The sequence below is a fragment of the Sapajus apella genome, unplaced genomic scaffold (genome assembly GCF_009761245.1).
Source record: "Sapajus apella isolate SASKATOON/1434 unplaced genomic scaffold, GSC_monkey_1.0 scaffold74, whole genome shotgun sequence".
In the NCBI taxonomy this organism is placed as follows: domain Eukaryota; kingdom Metazoa; phylum Chordata; class Mammalia; order Primates; family Cebidae; genus Sapajus; species Sapajus apella.
In genome coordinates, this window is record NW_022437014.1 from 4,945,114 (window position 1) to 4,964,352 (window position 19,239).

General features: G+C 45.0%; 1 protein-coding gene across 5 annotated transcripts in view; it reads left to right on the forward strand.

The window, feature by feature from the left end:
* The window catches only part of SAMD4A (sterile alpha motif domain containing 4A), a 231,975-nt gene that overhangs the window by 173,162 nt on the left and 39,574 nt on the right, over positions 1 to 19,239 (forward strand). For 4 of the 5 annotated variants that reach the window (XM_032251116.1, XM_032251118.1, XM_032251117.1 and 1 more), the window contains 3 exons: positions 2,763 to 3,026; positions 14,656 to 14,765; positions 17,254 to 17,340. In XM_032251116.1, coding sequence (XP_032107007.1) covers positions 2,763 to 3,026; positions 14,656 to 14,765; positions 17,254 to 17,340 — 461 coding nt within the window. The remainder of the gene's footprint in view (positions 1 to 2,762; positions 3,027 to 14,655; positions 14,766 to 17,253; positions 17,341 to 19,239) is intronic. The other variant, XM_032251119.1, reaches the window with a different exon arrangement.

Sequence of the window (19,239 nt, forward strand, 5' to 3'; positions counted from 1 at the left end):
TGCAAATCAGAAGCTTAGTGTGAGGCATCGTGCTTGGTTGCCACAGCACGTTGGCCCCTAGGGAGATATTCCTGAATTTGGTGGCAGCTGTGGGAACCAAGGAGTATCCGTTATGACATAGAGGCTATGAGGCCTTCATAGAAAGTCATCAAGAAAAGACCCTGGCACCTCAGGTGTAATTAATTTTTCCTTAGAAGCAGAGGCCAAGTTCATGTCATATCTCTTATGACTTCAGTTAAGCTCAGAAAAGTGTGAAGAAATGGGTATAGGTTTCTATGTATAAATCCCTGTAAGTCCATTAAGTTAGGTAAACATTTAGCTCCAATCTCATTAGCCAGTGAAGTCCTTGGGTAACTGACAGCTTCCCCAAGGATGCCCTTCAGTGGAGGAGATGGCACGGATTTAAAAAAATAAATAAATGGAAGGAAGCAAATTGGCTCCATGACATAATACAATTAAACTACAATGTACCTACTGTATAGTTCTCAGCAGCCATACGAAAGATGAGGACTATCCTAGCAGTAACCTCCCGTGGTCATCAATTAGTTACCTGTTCAGTTGTGGCCTCTAACCAGCCCAGGTTCCACTGGCTGGTTAGAGGCCATAAGGGTTCCGCTGGCTCTGAGCTGTGTGTCCCTCTTTGGCAAGGCCTGTTTCTGTGGTTTCAGACTGACTCTAATCCTGGCTATGCAGAGGAACCCCCACTTCCACTTGGGGTTCACCAGGCAGGCACCAGTCAAAGCATCCACCAGATATTCTGAAATGGTTGCGGAAGTACCAGAAAGCAAAGATGTCTAAGCTGGAATGTCCCGGCACTTGCGGCAGTTCTAAACAAGTCTGCCCAATTTTATATAAATACTTAGACAGGCATGAAATGGATTTTCTGGATGTCTGGCTTTTCCTGCTATTGGCTTCTCTCTTCATTTTTGCGGCTGCTTCCTTTTTATTTTTTTTCTCTGCTTTCCCCCGCCTTTTTCTCTTGCTAATTCTGATCCAACCAGGTAGCAATGCATTTTCCAGGGAGCCCTTTAAAATACTTTCTTCCCTAGTCTGTTTAGTAGCAATGCAAGCCATTTCAGCCTGTTAGGGTCAATACTTTTTAAACAATATATTCCCTTTCCTTTTTTTTTTAAGTTAGATTATATTTCTTTGCCTTTGATAGAATGTACCCAAATTAGAAATTTCTCAGGGTACAAATACTAAACTCAGCAGCTGTCTTTTGTCCTCCCTTTTCATTCCTAAAGAAGTTTCTAGCCCTTCTGATTGTCCCCGCTTCACATGCAAGGCTGTCCTTCTGGCCACACAAGACCAGATGGAAACACTGACCGTAGAGGCATGAACTCCACGGCTCCCAGGCGTGGTGACTGCCAGCTGCCCGGCAGCACCTTACCTAGCCCACTACTGCCCCAAACATACTTTCTGGAAACATCCAGCCTTTTGACTCTGGTCTTTATCTTTTGAAGCGGGGGACATAGTAATCTGTGCAGGCCTTTATGTCGGGACTGCCCCACCAGAAACGCAGCATAACCAAAAGCAGGACTGCTCACCATGGAAGTGTCTCCTCTGCTTACTGAAAAACACAGATTAACACCCACAAAGAAGTGGTCGTCTAAGTATGGGAGAGCAAATGCCTCATTGGTGGGGACAGAGCCTGAGACGGAATTTAATGGCTTCCCTGAAAAATGTTTAAAAATGCATGTGGCTCAGTTCCATGTTAGTACAGCAGCAGTCAAAATAAACTGGACCTGTCAGGAACGGGTGCTGAGAGAACGTTATGAATAGGCTTATTTTGTAGAGTTGTCACTTTACACACCCAGAAAAACCAACCAAGGGGAACGTCGGCTCCCTCGGTGTTGGTTTTTGTTAAATCCCTCCCTTGAATGACTTCAATTTAATTTGGCTAGTTGTATGAGTTATGTTGCTTTTTCCTAGTTTTCTGGAAAAGAAATTAAAGACGGGGGCTGCGCAGATGTTGCCCACTGTGCAGAGGGCTGAACATGCTGGTAAAAACCATCCCCAGCTTCCTGAGAGGACCCCACCGGCTTCTGAATGAAAGCCTTGTTACCTGGAAGTGTTTGCAATACAGAGTTTGGCATTGACCTGTGAGGCCAAGGGAAAGAATTGGCCCTAGAAGAAGCGGCCCTTTCACCCTCAGCGAGCTGTAGTACACAGACCCTGAGGTCATATTAGTACTGGGGCCCCTGCTGAGCTGTACCACCCTTCAGAGGCAATAGTTCCCTGAGTCCTGGTTGGAAAGACTAGTCCACCTTCTTCTTGTTCAGCCCTGCAAAGATCCCAAACAATGGCCAGCCTGCCTGCCCTTGAAGATGTCCTCCTGAACAACATGGGTGATGTCAGAATTTATGTTTAAAAAACAACTAACTTGTCCAGCACAGGTTCTTTTTGCTTTTGGCAGATGGCTATGAAGCCTTGCCTGATTTTTGGGCCACTCCTATGAATCCTGATTTCTGGAGTTAGAACCGAAACCAGATCCAGACCCACAAAGGCTAAGGACCAATGTGTGGGCACTATAGGTGTGCCCTCCTTGGAGAAACCCAACCCACTGAGAGGGACAGACAGCATCCCTTTAAACCACCTGAAGAAAACGACCATGCCAGGCCTGTATTCAACCTGCTGTGACCATGGATGGAGTTGTAAGACAGTTAGTGGTATCTCTCAGGGTGAAGAGGTATTGTGGGTTCTTTGGCATCCCAGGATAAAGGGGGGGGAATAACCTATTTCATTTTATTTTTTTTTTCCAGTTCTCTCAGGCCAGGCACACCACAGCCCTTTGAAACGATCTGTGTCCCTTACCCCACCCATGAATGTGCCAAACCAGCCTCTAGGACATGGATGGATGTCTCATGAGGACTTACGAGCTAGAGGACCTCAGTGCCTCCCATCCGATCATGCCCCCCTGTCTCCACAAAGCAGTGTAGCCTCTTCAGGAAGTGGTGGGAGTGAACACTTAGAAGATCAGACCACTGCTCGTAACACATTCCAAGAAGAAGGTAGTGGTATGAAAGGTGAGTGACTAAATGAGAAACCGCTGGGGACAGAGCCCCTCCCTTTATCGGAGTCCAGAGGGTAAAAAAAAAAGAGAGGTAGTCAGCAAGAGAGAAGGCGCCCACCCCTTCCTCAGGCTTACTCATTTGACCTGTCCCTTCCAGAACTCCAGGTTGACCATGGCAGAAAGGCCTCAGATTCCCCTTCCAGTGCTTCTTGCCAAAATCTGGGAAATAGGAACCAGAGTTAGAGAGGTCAACACTCTTTCTGTCTCTCTCTCTCTCTGTTTTTGTTTCTTTGCATTGCAGTGACTTGCCGACAATTAAATGAGTCACAGCTAACGGTGATAGGATCTTCTGTTTGAAAAGCTACTGAGCTGCTGCAGCCTTCCACCTGGTTGCTGTGGCCAGGGACCCGTCAATAACTCAGAAAAACAAAGCACAGGATTTTTTTTCCTTTTTAAATATATCTTAATGCAGAATTGCAGTGGTGCTTCCTTTCTCTCTCCTCTTCTCATTGATATCCATAGAAACCCTTAAACCCTTTCCTCTGCATCTATTTAAGGGACATGAAAATACCATTGTGACTCTCTAACAGTGTTTTAATCCTGATAACAGATTTGCATACAGGTGATAAAGGCCTTTTGTGCAACATAAATAAATTCCTCCATTGCCTTGTGAACCTACCCTCTTCTAAAGGTATTCATCAGGAGATAGATTTCCAGATTACTTATGACAGGTACAAAGAGGATACGTGCATGCTATATTTTTAGACTCCAGTTGTATAAGGGCTGGGAAGCCCTTAGGCAAAGATGCGCATGAGAGACACACTAGTAACAATGTGAGATGGTGTAAGCACTAGCATGCTGAGGGGAGGCTCTGAGAACACCCTCTTAGCTGGCATTAATAGTCCTGAGGTTTTGCTGTTTTCTGATCTTCCCCTCGTAAACAATCAGTGTTGACATAGGAAGCTCTGTACTGATTCCCCTCCCTCTCCCTTCATGGAAGCCTGGACAGAAAGCTTGCCCATGATTGCCCAGGTGCAGGTTATAAGGGCACACCAGGCTGGCAAATGGAGCTTGTCAACTCTGGGAATGAGGCTAACATGAAACTGCTCCCCTGGCACATTCCTTGAATCTCCCCCCTGTTTAGGCCTCTCTTTCCTACCTCCATCCCATTGATGGTTTCAGTGCTGAGGGCCCAGAGTGAGGGGATGTGTCTCGATGTTTTCCTCTGGTGCTGTAAATGGGTCTTTAAGGGTATATAACAGGCAGCAAAAACCATGTGTCACTGAGGCATGAAGGGGATGTGTGTCCTTTTTCTATTTCAGAGTTTTCAGGGAATTGTATCATACTTTGGGAGCACTAGCAAAACCCATTTCTGTGTTTATGCTACATGGTTATGTAGTCAAGCAGCTGAGCCCCAGGTGATGCATAGCAGGTGAGGCTCAACTCTGTTCTAGGTAAGCCTGGCTTGGCATCTGGCAATGGGCATCAAAATAGCTGAAGGACCAAGGGAGGCTGAGACAGCCATTGCTTTTAACTAGCTTCTTTCCAAGTGAAGTTCAATGTCCGGACAGCAAGTTTCCAAGAAAGCCTATGCTGTTGTTCTAATGAGTCACTGGGGAGGAGGCATTGACCTTTGTGTTTGAAGGGCAAGGAGGATCCTATAGGAGGGGCATTCACCAGGATAAAGATCTCGCCCATAGAAGAATGCTGATTCCACTCTCTGGTTTTTGGACATTTATTCTTCCTCCTTTTACTTTGTTTTCTTTCTTTCCATTTTTTTTTTTAAGGCACTTATGTACACTTTTGACATTCTTCCAAAGTAGGTAAAGGTATGCTCCTTGAGCGCTGCCATTTTGAGGTGAGAAATAAAGATAACAGGTGTTTAAAGAGAAATGAGAGAAAATTTGAATAAATGCCCTATCCCCATTTTAGGACAAAAGCCAAAATACTGCAAAGGTTAAGGAATATACCATATCTAAGCTTATTTGATTCCTTTCTTTAGAATGGTCACCTCAGAGCCTATTCAATCAGAAAAATGGCACAAGATCTCATATCCTGGATTTTCTTTATAGGCCCAAGGGGTGTAGCCAGAAAACAGGCTATTTGATGGCTGGATGTATTTCCCTTCTGCTGACCTATTGAATTTTCCTTCTTCCAAGAACTGGATTGGGATTCCAAGTATAAAGTCATTAGCAAGTTAAATGGCAAAAAATGTTTGAAGGAAGAAACATAGATGATGAAGGATTCTATTTGTGGGAAAAGTATATTTGCAGTTTAGCTGACAGGTCAGACAGAAAAGGTGTCCGCATCCAAAAACACTAGCATTCCAAAGTGTCACGGGCCAGTATTTGTTCAATACAAATGTCCCTCCCCAGCCCTGCTGCGAGATGCCACTGCTGCGGACTCTTCCACCACCAGATATTATTCAAAATGGCTTCCTAGGAGTGCACCCAAGAAGCAGCCCTGCTCATAACCCAAGGGTTTGTCATTTGAGCTCTGCATCTAAGAGCGGTTGCTGGTTTAAAGTTTTAAAGATAATTCACACTTTTAAAGAAATGAGATATGACCAGGGGTGGTAGCTCACACCTGTAATCCCAACACTTTGGGAGTCTGAGGCTGGCAGATCACCTGAGGTCAGGAGTTCAAGACCAGCCTGGCCAACATGGCAAAACTCAGTCTCTACTAAAACTATAAAAATTAGTCAGGTGTGGTGGTGCGCACCTGTAATCTCAGCTACTTGGGAGGCTGAAGCTGGAGAATTACTTGAACCCAGGAGACAGAGGTTGCAGTAAGCCATGATCATGCCACTGCACTCCAGTCTGGGTAACAGTGAGTGAGACTCCATCTCAAATAAAAAAAAAATAAAAAATAAAAAGAAATGAGATATAAGACCAAGTGAGGTGCTTTGAAAAAGAGCCAGCTGTTCCTTTTGGGTCCACAATCTTTCTTTCCTCTGACCCAGGCCTTTGGCAGGAGTGTCAGCTGTTGTAAAGTACTTGCTGGTCCACCTTGGGGTACTGTCATCTAATGCTGTTTTTCTAATTGTTAACCATCCAGTTTAGAAGAACAACAAGAAACCTTGGTAGAATTTGGAAGAATTCTTAAATCCATAGGGAATGTATTTTGCCCTCACCTTGCATCTTGGGAAAAGAATGAAAAGCTACTATAGTTGATCTTGATTTAGTGTGAATTCCTCTTTCTGGCCAACAGCTGTGAATATCTCTCTGAAACACTGTGGTATTCATCCATTCCTTCCTTTCATCTAGCTAGACTGGCCAGGTCTGGCTACACATCACCCCTTAGGAGTGTACCTCTTGGGTCAAGAGTGTGGAATAAATCTCAAGCCCAGCGTTCTTGCTCTTTTCATTTTTCACATGCATGGATCAAGTCCCCTTCCTGTCGTGGTGTTAGCATTCCTGCCAGGGACTGTCACTAAGTTCTCTCCCACGTAGACCAGCTCCTGCTTTCAAAGGATTAATGACATCTGCCCACAGTGCTTTGGTTTTCCTTCTTTAGTAAATGGCCATCCTGATGGTTTCAATAGACTTCGAAGTACAGATTAAATGTCTCTTGAGGTGGAGGTCTCACAATAATATCTCAAGCTAAAGAAAAAATGAGATCCACCATTCAACTTGAAACTAACCCAAGAAAAATGGGAAACAACTGAAATATGAAATGTCTTCCCTTTACCCTTCCTTGTGGAAGCTACTGGTTATACCTATTCGGACTAAGGAGGCTGGTTTGCTTTCCACATCCATTTGTGTTTGTTCATTTCAAAAACTTCACAGTGACTCATCCCAGGGGAAAGGTTCTCGATCGTGAGTTGGTACTCAACTGTAATGCTATTCTTTCCCTGGGCAACTCATGAGTGGAATGTGCTTTGTTGCGTCTTGTCTCATACAAGGCTTTCAGGTGGCCAAGAAAGAGAGAAAAGACATTCCCATCATTTCCTCCTAGAAAGAAAGTACACAATTCAGTTGGCAGAAGAAGCACATTTGCCACTTACATTAGCACCATGTTTTCAAAGATGGTACATAAACCCAACACCCAAAGACTTAACAGAATGCCACAGCTGTGATGAATGATGTAGCTGCATTACATGGGAGGAAAGAGAAGGGGAAAATGACTGATTCACAGGTTGCTTTTGTCCTCATTCAAGTCAGTTGACTTTTTTGAGCACCTGCTGAGAGAAACTTTGGACTAACTAGTTTCTGGGAGACAGGGGTGAGAGAAACTCTTCCTGCCTGAAGCAAATCACTATCAGATGAGCAAAAAATGGGCACTTAATGCAAGTGTCCTGCTGTGAAAACATGCTTTCTTAAAGACTTGCCCTGGGTCAGGGCAGGCACCATGTGTGGCCCTCATTCAAAGTGGAGGTAAGTTAAGGAAAGTTCCTAGAGAAGGAGAGGCCTAGAGCTGAGTCTCAGAGCTCTGTGGGTCAGCCAAATAGTAAGAGAAGGAAAGGCACTCTATGCAGAGGGAAGAGCATTCAGGAAATCGTAGTGACAAGGGAGCTTGACCAAGTGGATCCCATGGCTTGAATGTTAAGGGCACATGGGAAAAGGGGGTCTGGAGAGGGAAAAGCCAGACCCTGGGCCTTGCAAAGGATATTCTCTTTTATCCTAAAGCTGTTGAAGGAACTTCTCTACAGCAGAATGACCTGCTTAGGTTTATATATTAGAAATATGACCTTCAAAGCAGAATGGAAGACACATCAAAGTGAGGAAGGGACTGGGGATTCCAGATTTGAAGGCCAGCAGAGAGGTGGAAGATGTTTCAGTAATTGAGGGGGAAAAGAAAGTGGGATGGAGGCAAGCAGCAGTGAGAATAGAGATAAAGGAGTATTAGGGGTTATTGACAAACTAGAGCTGAGAGGGCTTGATAACCAATTGAATAGACATGGAGAAATTTAGGATGATGCCCACGTTTCTGCCTCGGAAATCTGGATAAGTCACAGTGTCATTTAAGGCAAGGGGCATAGAGGAGGAGAAATAGAATGAGGGGCGGGCAGCATGGGGCCCAGTGAGTGTGGGAACTGTGGAACATTCCAGTGGAGGTGTGCAAGCCCCTGCCTGGGCCCCACAGTGCACCATGCTCTTGGCTGGCCCAGCCTTGCCAACAGCCCTGACTTCCTCTCCTCGCCTACAGTTTCAGCGTAATAGTACACTTACCTGAAGCCAGTTTCACCTGGGGGACTTCATTCCAGATAGCTGGGTAGAAAAGGCCATAGATTTGGGCTTCTCGGAGGCGAGGAGCTCTGTGACTTTCTTGTACTCGGCTGTGTGAAGAGGGCTAGAGAGCAGCACTCTGTTTCTGTTGCTGTGAGCTTGAGCCTCACCATTATGAATCAACACCAACTGGGTATGCTTATGATGTATAACATTATGATAACACACAAATACGGAAGTCATTGAAACTGATGCATTATTTGTATGTAGACATGATAAAAATAGAAAAGGGAACCATTGGCTCCAGGAACCTTGATGGAATAGCAATTAAGAGTGGAGGGGCCATTGACTGTGAACATAGGTTGTTTGCTTTTTCTAAGGACTCTTTCCTTAGATGAAACTTAGGTGAACTTTTTCTCTCCATAGTACAGGAAATAGGTTGTCTACTCTGAAATAGCTGGTTTGGTGTTTTGAGTTGTTTTTGAAATGTAGACCTTTGAACCTCTGCCTCTCAAAGAATGAGAATAGTAAAACTATGGAGAAGTGAGATCCTCTTTAAGAAAAAGGAAATTAGGCCGGGCGCGGTGGCTCACACCTGTAATCCCAGCACTTTGGGAGGCCGAGGCGGGTGGATCACGAGGTCAAGAGATCGAGACCATCCTGGTCAACATGGTGAAACCCCGTCTCTACTGAAAATACAAAAAATTAGCTGGGCATGGTGGCACGTGCCTGTAATCCCAGCTACTGAGGAGGCTGAGGCAGGAGAATTGCCTGAACCCAGGAGGCGGAGGTTGCGGTGGGCCGAGATCGCGCCATTGCACTCCAGCCTGGGTAACGAGCGAAACTCCATCTGGAAAAAAAAAAAAAAAGAAAAGAAAAAGGAACCTGTCAGAAACTTCTGTAAGAAAGGTTGCAAATACAGCAGTTCCAAGAGTCACAGAGGTCTGAGTGACGGAGTGGGAGTGGCACAGCTCCATGAGCGGCTGGGACATGTTTCAGCATGGCTGCCATTGAAACTGGTCATGATTTTCTTGATATTGACTTTCTAGCTGCCTGCTTGAATTCATTTAACTTAAAGGAAGGCCAGTATTGAATAAATGTGCTTTATTTTTTCCGTTTCCAAATGCTAACACGTGACCTGCAGGGATGGGTGCTCATGGGTCAGGAGTTGTGCTAACTCTGCTCAGATAGTCTGAGAGCCCTGATGAGACTTTTAACTTTCACTCCTTACCAAGCAGATATCTTCCTCTGAAGCTTTAAGGCCTAGCAGGTACACAGAGGGCGGCCTTTGATATGGACACAGCTACTGCTAATGACACAAAGCAGGCTGCTTTAAAACAGCACTTTGACATATCATCTCTAACAGAAACTGCAGGGAGAAGGTTAGGACCTCTTTGTATATAATGCGTCGAAGTGGGTATTTTACTCCAAAATAGGCCATTTTTCACCTTCCAGGACCCATATATGCTTCCCACAAGCCTGGAGCCTCCCTGGAGGCCTCCATGGACACTTCCTGGCATCAAGGAGCACGCTGAGGAGGATCCAGCTCCAGCAAGGCCAGAGACCAAGGCTCCTGCTCTCTCTTGCACAGAGGCTGGAGCAGAGTTAGGCTGCTGATTCTGCTCTGGCGAGAAATAAAGACAAGCTTCTGTAACCCTGATGATGCTGCTAAGCTTCTCTTCATTTTTGAAAGGAACATTTTCCTTTTCACTTCAGTAGTGAAGAGTGGGTACCTTTCTTACCCCTCAGCTGGCTTTCGTCTTCTCCCCCTAGAGACCAAGGGTGCAGTCATATCTTGGAGGGCGAGAGCTTTTTTCGAGAGTAGCCTGGCTTGCTGTGGTGAATGGGAGTTGATCTTTCCACGTGAGCCCTTGCATGGGAACAAGGCTGTTCATGTTTCTCTCTTCCAGAGATGCCTTTCTTGTTGCCCTTCATGCTGTGTTCAATATTGGGCTCTTCAGCAATATTGTTCCCATCCTTCCCTGTTCTGGGGTTTCCTTGTTTGTGAGTCACGTGCTGCATGGTCTGTTGATCTGACTCAAATTTGCAGCCATTTTTGCAAGCATGTATTAGAGAAAAGCAGCCCCAGTTCCAACTGGAGCCCCACTTCTGTGTGAAGTGTTCTACATACCACCCAGCCTCCCTGTGGCTGATTTATCTGAATTCTATAAAGGAAATAGAAATCAGCATGATTTAAGACCGGATCCCACTGGTAAAGACCAGCAAGCAAGTATAGAACATATACAAGATGGGTGTGGCGTAGCACTGTTATCAAGAATGACCAGGAGAAGACAAATCAGTGCGGACTGCAGCAAGTCTAGAAGGAGCTTTCTGAAGGATGAAGACTGGGACCCACTGATGTGCACGTGCACGGTGGTGCTTTGTCCCAGAAACCTCCCACCTGTTGGCATTCTCTCCTGCACTTCCCCCTGAAAGCCTGCTGCTTGGTCCCAGAGCTCTACCATGGCTCTCACCCCATCCTCTTTGCCAGAGAGATTCACCCACTTCTGTGGCTAAGACAACCACCATGAGCTACTGACAAGGAACCTTGTTCTCCAGCTCAGACTTTTCTTCCAAGACCTTTACTGGTTGACTGCGCCCACTGTATAACCCAAAGGCATTGACAGCCCGCTGATCTCAAATGGAGTTCACCCTCTCTCTCCTCACCCCAAACTTGCTGTTCCCCTGTTTTCTCTGTCACACCAAACCTGCATCAAAGAAGTCATCTCCAGCTTCTTTGTCTCTGTCACCCCCTGCTCTTCCCTGATCTTCAAGTACTGTCAGTTTCGATCCTTTCTTTCTCCTCTGTCACGCCTCCCAGGCCATCATCAGGGTCTTCCTGGGTTCATCTTCTGGCCTCCACCATCACCATCTGCCAGGCCAGCCTTTACATGGACAGTCATTGCCTTCCTAGCATACTCGTCTAATTGTGTTCTGTTACTCAGGTTTCAGCAGTTTCTCGCCACCCATGAGATGAAGCCTACTGTCTTTGTTCAGTATTGCCTGTCTCAGCCATCTGACTCCCTGCCTATTTGACCCACCTTGTCTCTAGCCATTCCCTGCATCCACCCATGCGTCTGCTCTACCCTGAATGCCCTCTTGACTCTGTGTTTCCTTCCTGCTTCCTGAAATGACTTCCTCACTGTGGCCATCCTAATGAAGACTCCAAGCTACTGTACTTTGAAGGTACCCCTCACTCCCTATGGCAAACCAAAAGGCTCATTGTTCTGTGCTCCCCTAGAACATTACGTATACTCAACACTTGTCCTGTTGCTGTTACAGTTTTTGTAAGTCAGCCATTCTCTCTAGATTAAAAGTTCCTTGATGGAAGGGTCATGTCTTCACAGAGCCTGGCTCCGTTAGGCATTCAATAAATGTTGAATGAGCAAATACCAGGATTCCCACACTTGGCAAAGAAGTCAGCCCAGCATATAGCAAAAGCATCTTTATCTTTCTCACACTGTATAAGAGAGTGACTTTCTAGTTTGAGACCCCCCATTGACATGTCCATCAGGAGCAGCCAAGGAAGCGAAACAGCTGTGTGCCAGCCAGAGGCATGCATGATTTCAGTCACATATCAGCTTCTGCAGGAACCAGCTCTGCTGCTCCCTGCTTGTCTGCATTCTCCAACCACAGCCACAGCCCACAGCTTCACAGAACGTAAAAGGTAAATGGGAAGTTACAGTAGGTGGTTCTTAGCATTGCATCCAACAGTGTGGCATCTGGACCACGGGAAAGAATCTGAGCTTTTAGTTTGAGTCTATCCCTGGCCAACAGCTTTCAGAATCAAGCATCCAGGTCATTAGAATTCCTGACTTGAGGGGAATGAAATGGTCAAGGCTTTTGCTTCTCTGGTTTCTCTTTTAACAGAGTTTGTTCTAATCCTTGGCAAGGGAAGGTGCCTCAATCTAGAGGGTGAAAGTTTAGTAGGCTGTGTTCTTAAGAACTGGGATTTCCTCTTCTTTGTTAATCAGTTCTCCTTACAGGAAGGAGTGCTTTTTGAGCACATGGCACTGAGATGGGAAGATGCTTGCTCTAAAAGCAGTGTCCCTGTGTACTGTACCTGCCTCAAGAACACAGGGACAAAAGGAGATTACGTTGCCCAGGAATGCATCTAGAAGGAACTCTTGAGGAAGCCTAACTGATCATGTTTTGTAGTTGGATAGGAGCCTCTTCCAGGAAAACTACTCCCAATGGACCCCCATTTTGACTAAATGAGTGAGGCCGGCTCTTCCATTCCTCTAACCAGGGCAATTCTAGTTGTCAAAATAGTTTTATAGAAAAGGAGCTAGCCCTGATTGAGCTGGGATTTGCACCCCACCCCATACTTTCCGACTCTTGAAACACCACGTTATCATCTTGGCTTATAAAGCACCATGTTTACAACACAATTCAATAGCTCAGGATTCTGTTCATCATCAGTGGATTTTGCACGGTTCAGCTGTAGGGCACCCAGTGAAAGTTTGGTCCAAGAGGCTGCTCCCTTCTCTTTTGTGATGAGTTGTGCCCAAGAGCAGCATTGAGTTACCCAGGCTTCTCTGAACCATGATCATTGAGTTTTCTGAGCAGTGACTTGGGACTTTTGAGATGTAAATAGCAGACATGAAACCTGGTGACAGGGTGGTAACATGCCATTGGCCTGAAAGACAACACTGTAGTTAAAATCATTGCCACTCACTCTGCAGAAGCATTAGCGTTCCTTCAGCAGAAATAAAAGCATGGTGGAAAACGAAGTCTGGTAAAATAGCTCTGGGATGTTGCAGGATGGAAGGTTCCAGACTCCTGAGCTACCATGTCCTGGACTCTTGCTCTAACTGCAGTTTAAGTTTGATGATGTATGGGGTCATTATGATGTGTTTGGGGAAGCCTTGTCTGTTGGTGGTTAATAACGGGCACAGAGGGGATCCTGCTTGTCATAGCAGAGTGAAGGGCTTTCAAGCACAGAATGGAGTGATTTCTAGACTGAGATAACTGAGTCTGTTCTTAAGATGCCATTGTCTGTACAATTTCAGTTCTCCGGAAATTCCCCTTCCTTGGCCTCTGCATTACTGCAAATCAAGAAAGTAATCTCACCAGGCCCATCATCCCCACCTAAATCTTTGAGTTCAGGAGATTATCCCATACCCACATTCCCTAAGCCTAGAGTTGGTTCACTCGGGAAGCAGGGCCTGATTTCAGAATAGTCCTGGCCTCTTCCATCAATCCCAACATTAAACACTGAAAAAGTGGAAGGTTCTCGCTTGTTTCGGAATGTGTGTGGTCAGTGCCTCAGAATAAAGCACTTAGCAGTTGGTAGACTCCTGCAGTCAACATGGTTGATCATGGATAATACTTCGAAAAAAACAGGAATAACGTTGACCCAGTGCTTTAGCATTTCCAAGTACTTTGCAGTCACTGTTTTTCAGCCACTGGTAGGCTGTTTGGTCCTTATTTTACAAGAATTGGTACATTATGGGAAAGAGCTAAGAATCAGGAGATCTGGGCTCTGGTTCCCATTTCACCACACACTTGCTCTGTGATCTAGGCTTAATGACTAGTTCTTAAGAACATAGCCTGCTAACCTTCCCTCGGGGAGGAGGGAAGATGATTCTGGAAACTTTCCAAAGATCCTATCAGCTCATAAACTCTGACTTAAAGAATATGGGCAAATACTTTCTTTTGTTTTTATTTCACAAGGTAATAGTTCTCCTGTGGATTTTCAATACAGTTACTATTTACTTTTCTTAACTTTAGAATGCCAAACTTGGGGGTTGTTTCAGATGCACTTTAGAACTCCCATTATTCTGTGGCCCAGCCAATCTTTGAGCCTTTCTTTTGGTTGACAATCAAGTAAAAAGTCAAAGATGCCCTCAGGTATATATAGGGAGGCATTTTTTACGGGGAAAGATCAGTCCAATAGGGGATGGAAGACAGGCAGGCTAGGAATTAGTGACCACTATTTTCCTATCACTGTGGGAGTGGCTGAAAACTGTGTGTGAAAATCTGCCTTGAATGTACAAAGGAATTATCTTGAGAACATAGTCTGCCCCTGTAGCTCTGTCATTCTAAGCCAGCTCTCTACAAATCGATGAACGGTCCAGCTAAGGCAGCTGTTCTCTGCCATCTTTTTGGTCATGAACCCCTTTGGGAATCTCATGGAAGCTATGGATGGCCCTCTGCCCAGAAAACTGTCCACCTACTCACAAATCGGGATATAACTTTAAGGAATTTCTGAATTCCCTGAAGCTCATGGACCCCAAGTTAGTACCCCTGGCCTAAGTAGAATGAAGGAGCCCACCAGTAGGAATGTCAGGGCTAGCCTGAGTCTTGTACATCTCAGCTCAAATTAAATATGTAATAACATAAAGGTATATTTTTTTTCTTTTTTTTCTCTGACCATCACCCTGCTTTCCTTTCTCTGTTCCTACATCTCTCATCACCTCTTCTCATTCCCTTTCATTTCTCCCCACGTCTCTTGCATAACTTGTGCCACAGATGTTCCAGCCTGGCTAAAAAGCCTCCGCCTGCACAAATATGCCGCGCTTTTCTCCCAGATGACCTATGAGGAGATGATGGCCCTCACCGAGTGCCAGCTGGAGGCGCAGGTATGTGCTTGATGTGACTGTTCCCTGAGAGGTGCCCCAGGCAGGACCCGAAGTTCAAGGCCTGGACAACCTGGTTTAGATCCATACCTATGCCCACACAGTAGCTTGCCCTATCCTGGGAACTGTGGGATGCTGCCCAGCATTCCATGGTGAGTAAGGCTGGGTGGATTCTTGTCTTCAGAGTCCAATAGGAGATGGAAGACAAGCAGAAAGCAGGAACATGAAGGTGAGAGCAAGTGGTGTGAAAAGGCATAACCTCAGCACACTAGAAAGTTCCAGGTGCTAGGGAGGAATCGGTGGAATTTCCTAGGAGGAGTTATATCTGACCATGCCACAAAGAATATCCATCCCTGCCTTTGCTTTTCCCGTTCTCTCTCCTTCTGCCCGAGCAGGGCTTGGCTTGTTTGGGAAGTGACAGATCCATTGTCTATTGTCTAGTCCAGTTACAAACCAGCTAGCTTCTAACTGGACTGGTGAGCAGAAGCACCAGGTCATGCCTCAAACCCGCCCCAACATTTTTAAAAAGTCATGTTCGGGCCAGTCTTCGTTAAAATTGCAGTAAATTATACACAATATTTTTGTCTTTTAACATGAAATAATCACTGAGAATGAGATTTCCATAGGTCTCAGATTTCATTTCCCTTCTGCATGTCATAAAAAGACAAAGGTTCCCCTTCCTTCTAAGGCATCTTTCCCCAACGTGGATGCCAAAGGCCAGTCAACAGAACCCCTGAAACTAAGCATGTTTCCGGCCATGCTGTGTGTGAGTAAATGGATCTGACCAATGTCTTTGTTTCCCTTGTTTAAAATGCTATTTGCATATTTCACATTGGCCTCAGTTTCCTTTCAGCAATGATTTAAAAGAATTGATGGTCTGAATAGGCTAAGAATATTTCCATTGGAGGAAGAGGAGATTGTACCATTTGGGCATGGCTGGTGTGGACGGACACCTCCCCACAGATCGCCGGTTCCCCATGCTTAGTCAGTACCCTCAGTTGACCCCACAGGCCTGGCGGACTCCCAGTGTAGAGACACACAAAGCCCAAAGTCACTGCACATTCTCAGAACGAAAGGCACTCATCTCAACTTCCTAACATTTCTTCCACCTCTTTTTGGATCTTGATTGCTCCTTGACATCCTAGGGATTGATGAAAACTGTTTCTAAGAGCACTGCTATGTTTCGGTCAGAGTTGAGGAAAAAAATCTAAGTCATCAGTTGATCAACTTGAGGAAAAAAACAAATAATTGACACTGAGGGCAAAGCCAGAGGCCCGCACAAACTTTTCAGAGTAATTTAATTCACTCGAACTCAAAGATAAGGGTAAACAGAAATACACCCCAAGTGTTTCATCTTAGAGACAGGGTTCATTTGTCATTTGAGTCTTAGTTCTTGTAGTACAGGTGTTGATATTTCCATCTTTTCGTTTAAGAAGAATTCCATGGAACAGTTGCAAGAAGTCACCAGACGTTTGCGTTAGAGACCTTATGTGAGAAAGGGATGTCTATCAGGAAATTGGCAGGATCTATTATCAAAAACTATTGAACTAAATCCTTAGGCTCAACAAAATCCACAGCTCTTACTGTGAATCCTAATCATTCACCTGAAGAGATGACTGAATTATGGATTTAAGTAACTTTCAATTCTAGTTTTCCCTAGAGAAACAAAAAGATGGGCTGCAAACTAACAGAAATTCCCCGTGTTTTATGACACTCCATGTGGACTCTGCTGGGCTGCTCATCTTCTCACAGGGAAGGCTTGAGAAAGCCGTGAATTTCTGTATGGGGTTGGGACCTTCAGGGAAACTGAGAGGGACTGAAATTATAAAGCCTGGAGACAAGGAAGCATGCATGACTTAAAAATTATCTTTTAAGACTGTGAAGAAATTTCATGCTGGGTAGAATAATTGGCTGTTCTGCATCTTTCTCTAAAATACAGAAAGATATGAATGCAGATAAAAAGCATGGTCAAAAGACACAGACAAACGTGTCACCAGATGGAGTTAGAATTAGGAAGATGACTGGGTATGCTGGCTCACGCCTATAATTCCAGCACTTTGGGAGGCTGAGGCAGGAAGGTCGCTTGAGCCCAGAGTTTGACAACAGTTTTGGTAACATTGCAAAACCCCATCTCTACTAAAAATACAAAAATTAGCCAGGTGTGGTGGCCTGTAGTCCCAGCTACTTAGGAGGCTGAGGTGGGAGAATCACCTGAGCCCAGGAGGTCAAGGGTGCAGTGAGCTGAAATGGTGCCACTGCACTCTAGCCTGAGTAACTAGAGTGAGACCCTGTCTCAAAAAATAATAATAATATTTAGTAAGAGGAGGTTTATGATGATGAATACTAATGAGAGAGATAAGTGGATATTGATGAGCCCATGAACATAGAGGAATGAAGAAGACGGTAAAGGCCTCCAAGAATCTGTAAGCTGATTCTTTAAAATATGTTTTAAAATATAGATATATAAATATAACTTGTTATTTAATTACAGAATGTTACCAAAGGTGCAAGACACAAAATTGTCATCAGTATTCAGAAGCTCAAAGAAAGACAGAATCTCCTGAAGTCTTTGGAAAGGGTAAGTTATCGGATGAGGGAAAGTTTCCACTTTCATCATAGGAAAATGAACCAGGAAAATTCTCCATTGGAAGTGTCTTCAACAGACCTTCTCGAGCGTATCATGCGGTTTCCTTACCAAAGTCAGAGAAAACGGGAATGCTTTGGAAGTGAAACTTCCTGGTTGGACATGCTACTTTGGAACCTGATGCCACAGTGTGCTTATTCCCTGGGCCCAGGCTGCCTTGCCCGGCTGTCCTAGAACCCTGATGACGTGCTGTCAAATGCACCCTTTTTATGTACATTTGTAGAGATCGGTGAGGTGTTCAGTTCACAATCAGAGGCTGAAATCTTGGCCAAACGGGGTAGGAAATCCACAGTGTGCTTTGGTCTCACTGTCCTCCCAAGGGAGGGCCTGTTTTAAGAACAGCTGCCCGCAGAGTGGTAAACACCAGCAGGTACACTGCAGAGAGGGAGGGTCAAAGGCATTTGGCAGGCAGACATAGTTGGCTCTCGAGAATAATTTCAGGCTTTCACTTAACAACAGAATGGGTCCCTGTGACTCTGATAGGAATCATCTCAAAAATGCTAAATGCTGAAAAAAGCTTATTCCAACATCAAAAGCAGTGATCAGGCTGGGCGTGGTGGCTCACATGTGTAATTCCAGCACTTTGGGAGGCCGAGGCAGGTGCATCACTTGAGATCAGGAGTTCAAGACCAGCCTGGCCAACAGGGTGAAATCCTGTCTCTACTAAGAAGAAAATTAAAAAAAAAAAAAATTAGCTGGGCATGGTGGCACATGCCTATAGTCCTAGCTACTGGGGAGGCTGAGGCAGGAGAATTGCTTGAACCCAGGAGGCGGAGGTTGCAGTGAGCCAAGATCGTGCCACTGCAGTCCAGCCTGGGCGAAGAAGCGAGACTCCATCTCAACAACAACAAAAAAGCGGTGATCAGCTGCCTACTGTCCCATTTTGTTTGCTGCCTTCATAGGTCCTCTTCTTATCTTTGTGTTTGGATGCTCCCCTGGTAACAATGTCATTTTTAGGACCTAATGACTACATGATTTCATCTAAGATCTGAAGGAGGGCAGGCCCATCCCGCACGCAAGTGAACCAGCATGGCCTCTGCCTCAGGGTTGGGATTATTTTGCACGGGTACTGGGAGGCAGGAGTGGTGGGTGGGAAGTTCTGTGGGTATTTGCAACCTGCAGGGCTTGAGAGGTAACCTCTTCTAGTAATCCCAGGGAGCTTTCGGGTTTTGGAAGGGGACGGAGTATTGAGGAACGTAGGGCTAAAGCAAGCTGTGTGAGCATGTAAACATTTAATGGAGTGGGAAGTTTTCATCTGGTGCACAAAGGTGTGTGTGTATGATTTCATATATGCTATATAAAATTATATTTAATGCATATAATATGTATATTTATAGAATATACATACCGTATATAACTTTATAAGAAACATTTCTTTTTAAACCTCTGGCCAGATAGACAGACAGAGGCTTCTCACGTGCACATCTGTGATTAAAGGCCTCTTCTTAATTAGAGTGAATTACAAATTACAAATTGCAAGTGAGCTATCCAACTGGACCTGAGGTTTATTTGTTGTTGTTTTTAATTTTATGCTACCTCCTTGAGCAAGCAGCTTGTCTGAGTGATTATTGCCATTTTTCAATTGAGAACGCATTCTCTTTGGGGGAACATTCAAAAGGCCAACTTACTCTTTCTTCGTTAGAAAGTACAGAAAACATTTTGCATAAGGATTTGATTGCAAGCGTTAGCGTAAAGGAGTGATTTCTTGCTGGAGCAGCCTTGAGGATTCATTCATATCCTCCATCACTGAGGAAGCAGACCCACCTGGGAGACAACTTACTGTTAGCTTTATTCCCTGCAGCCTGGCAGAAGTCAGCATGGGGAACACTCTGG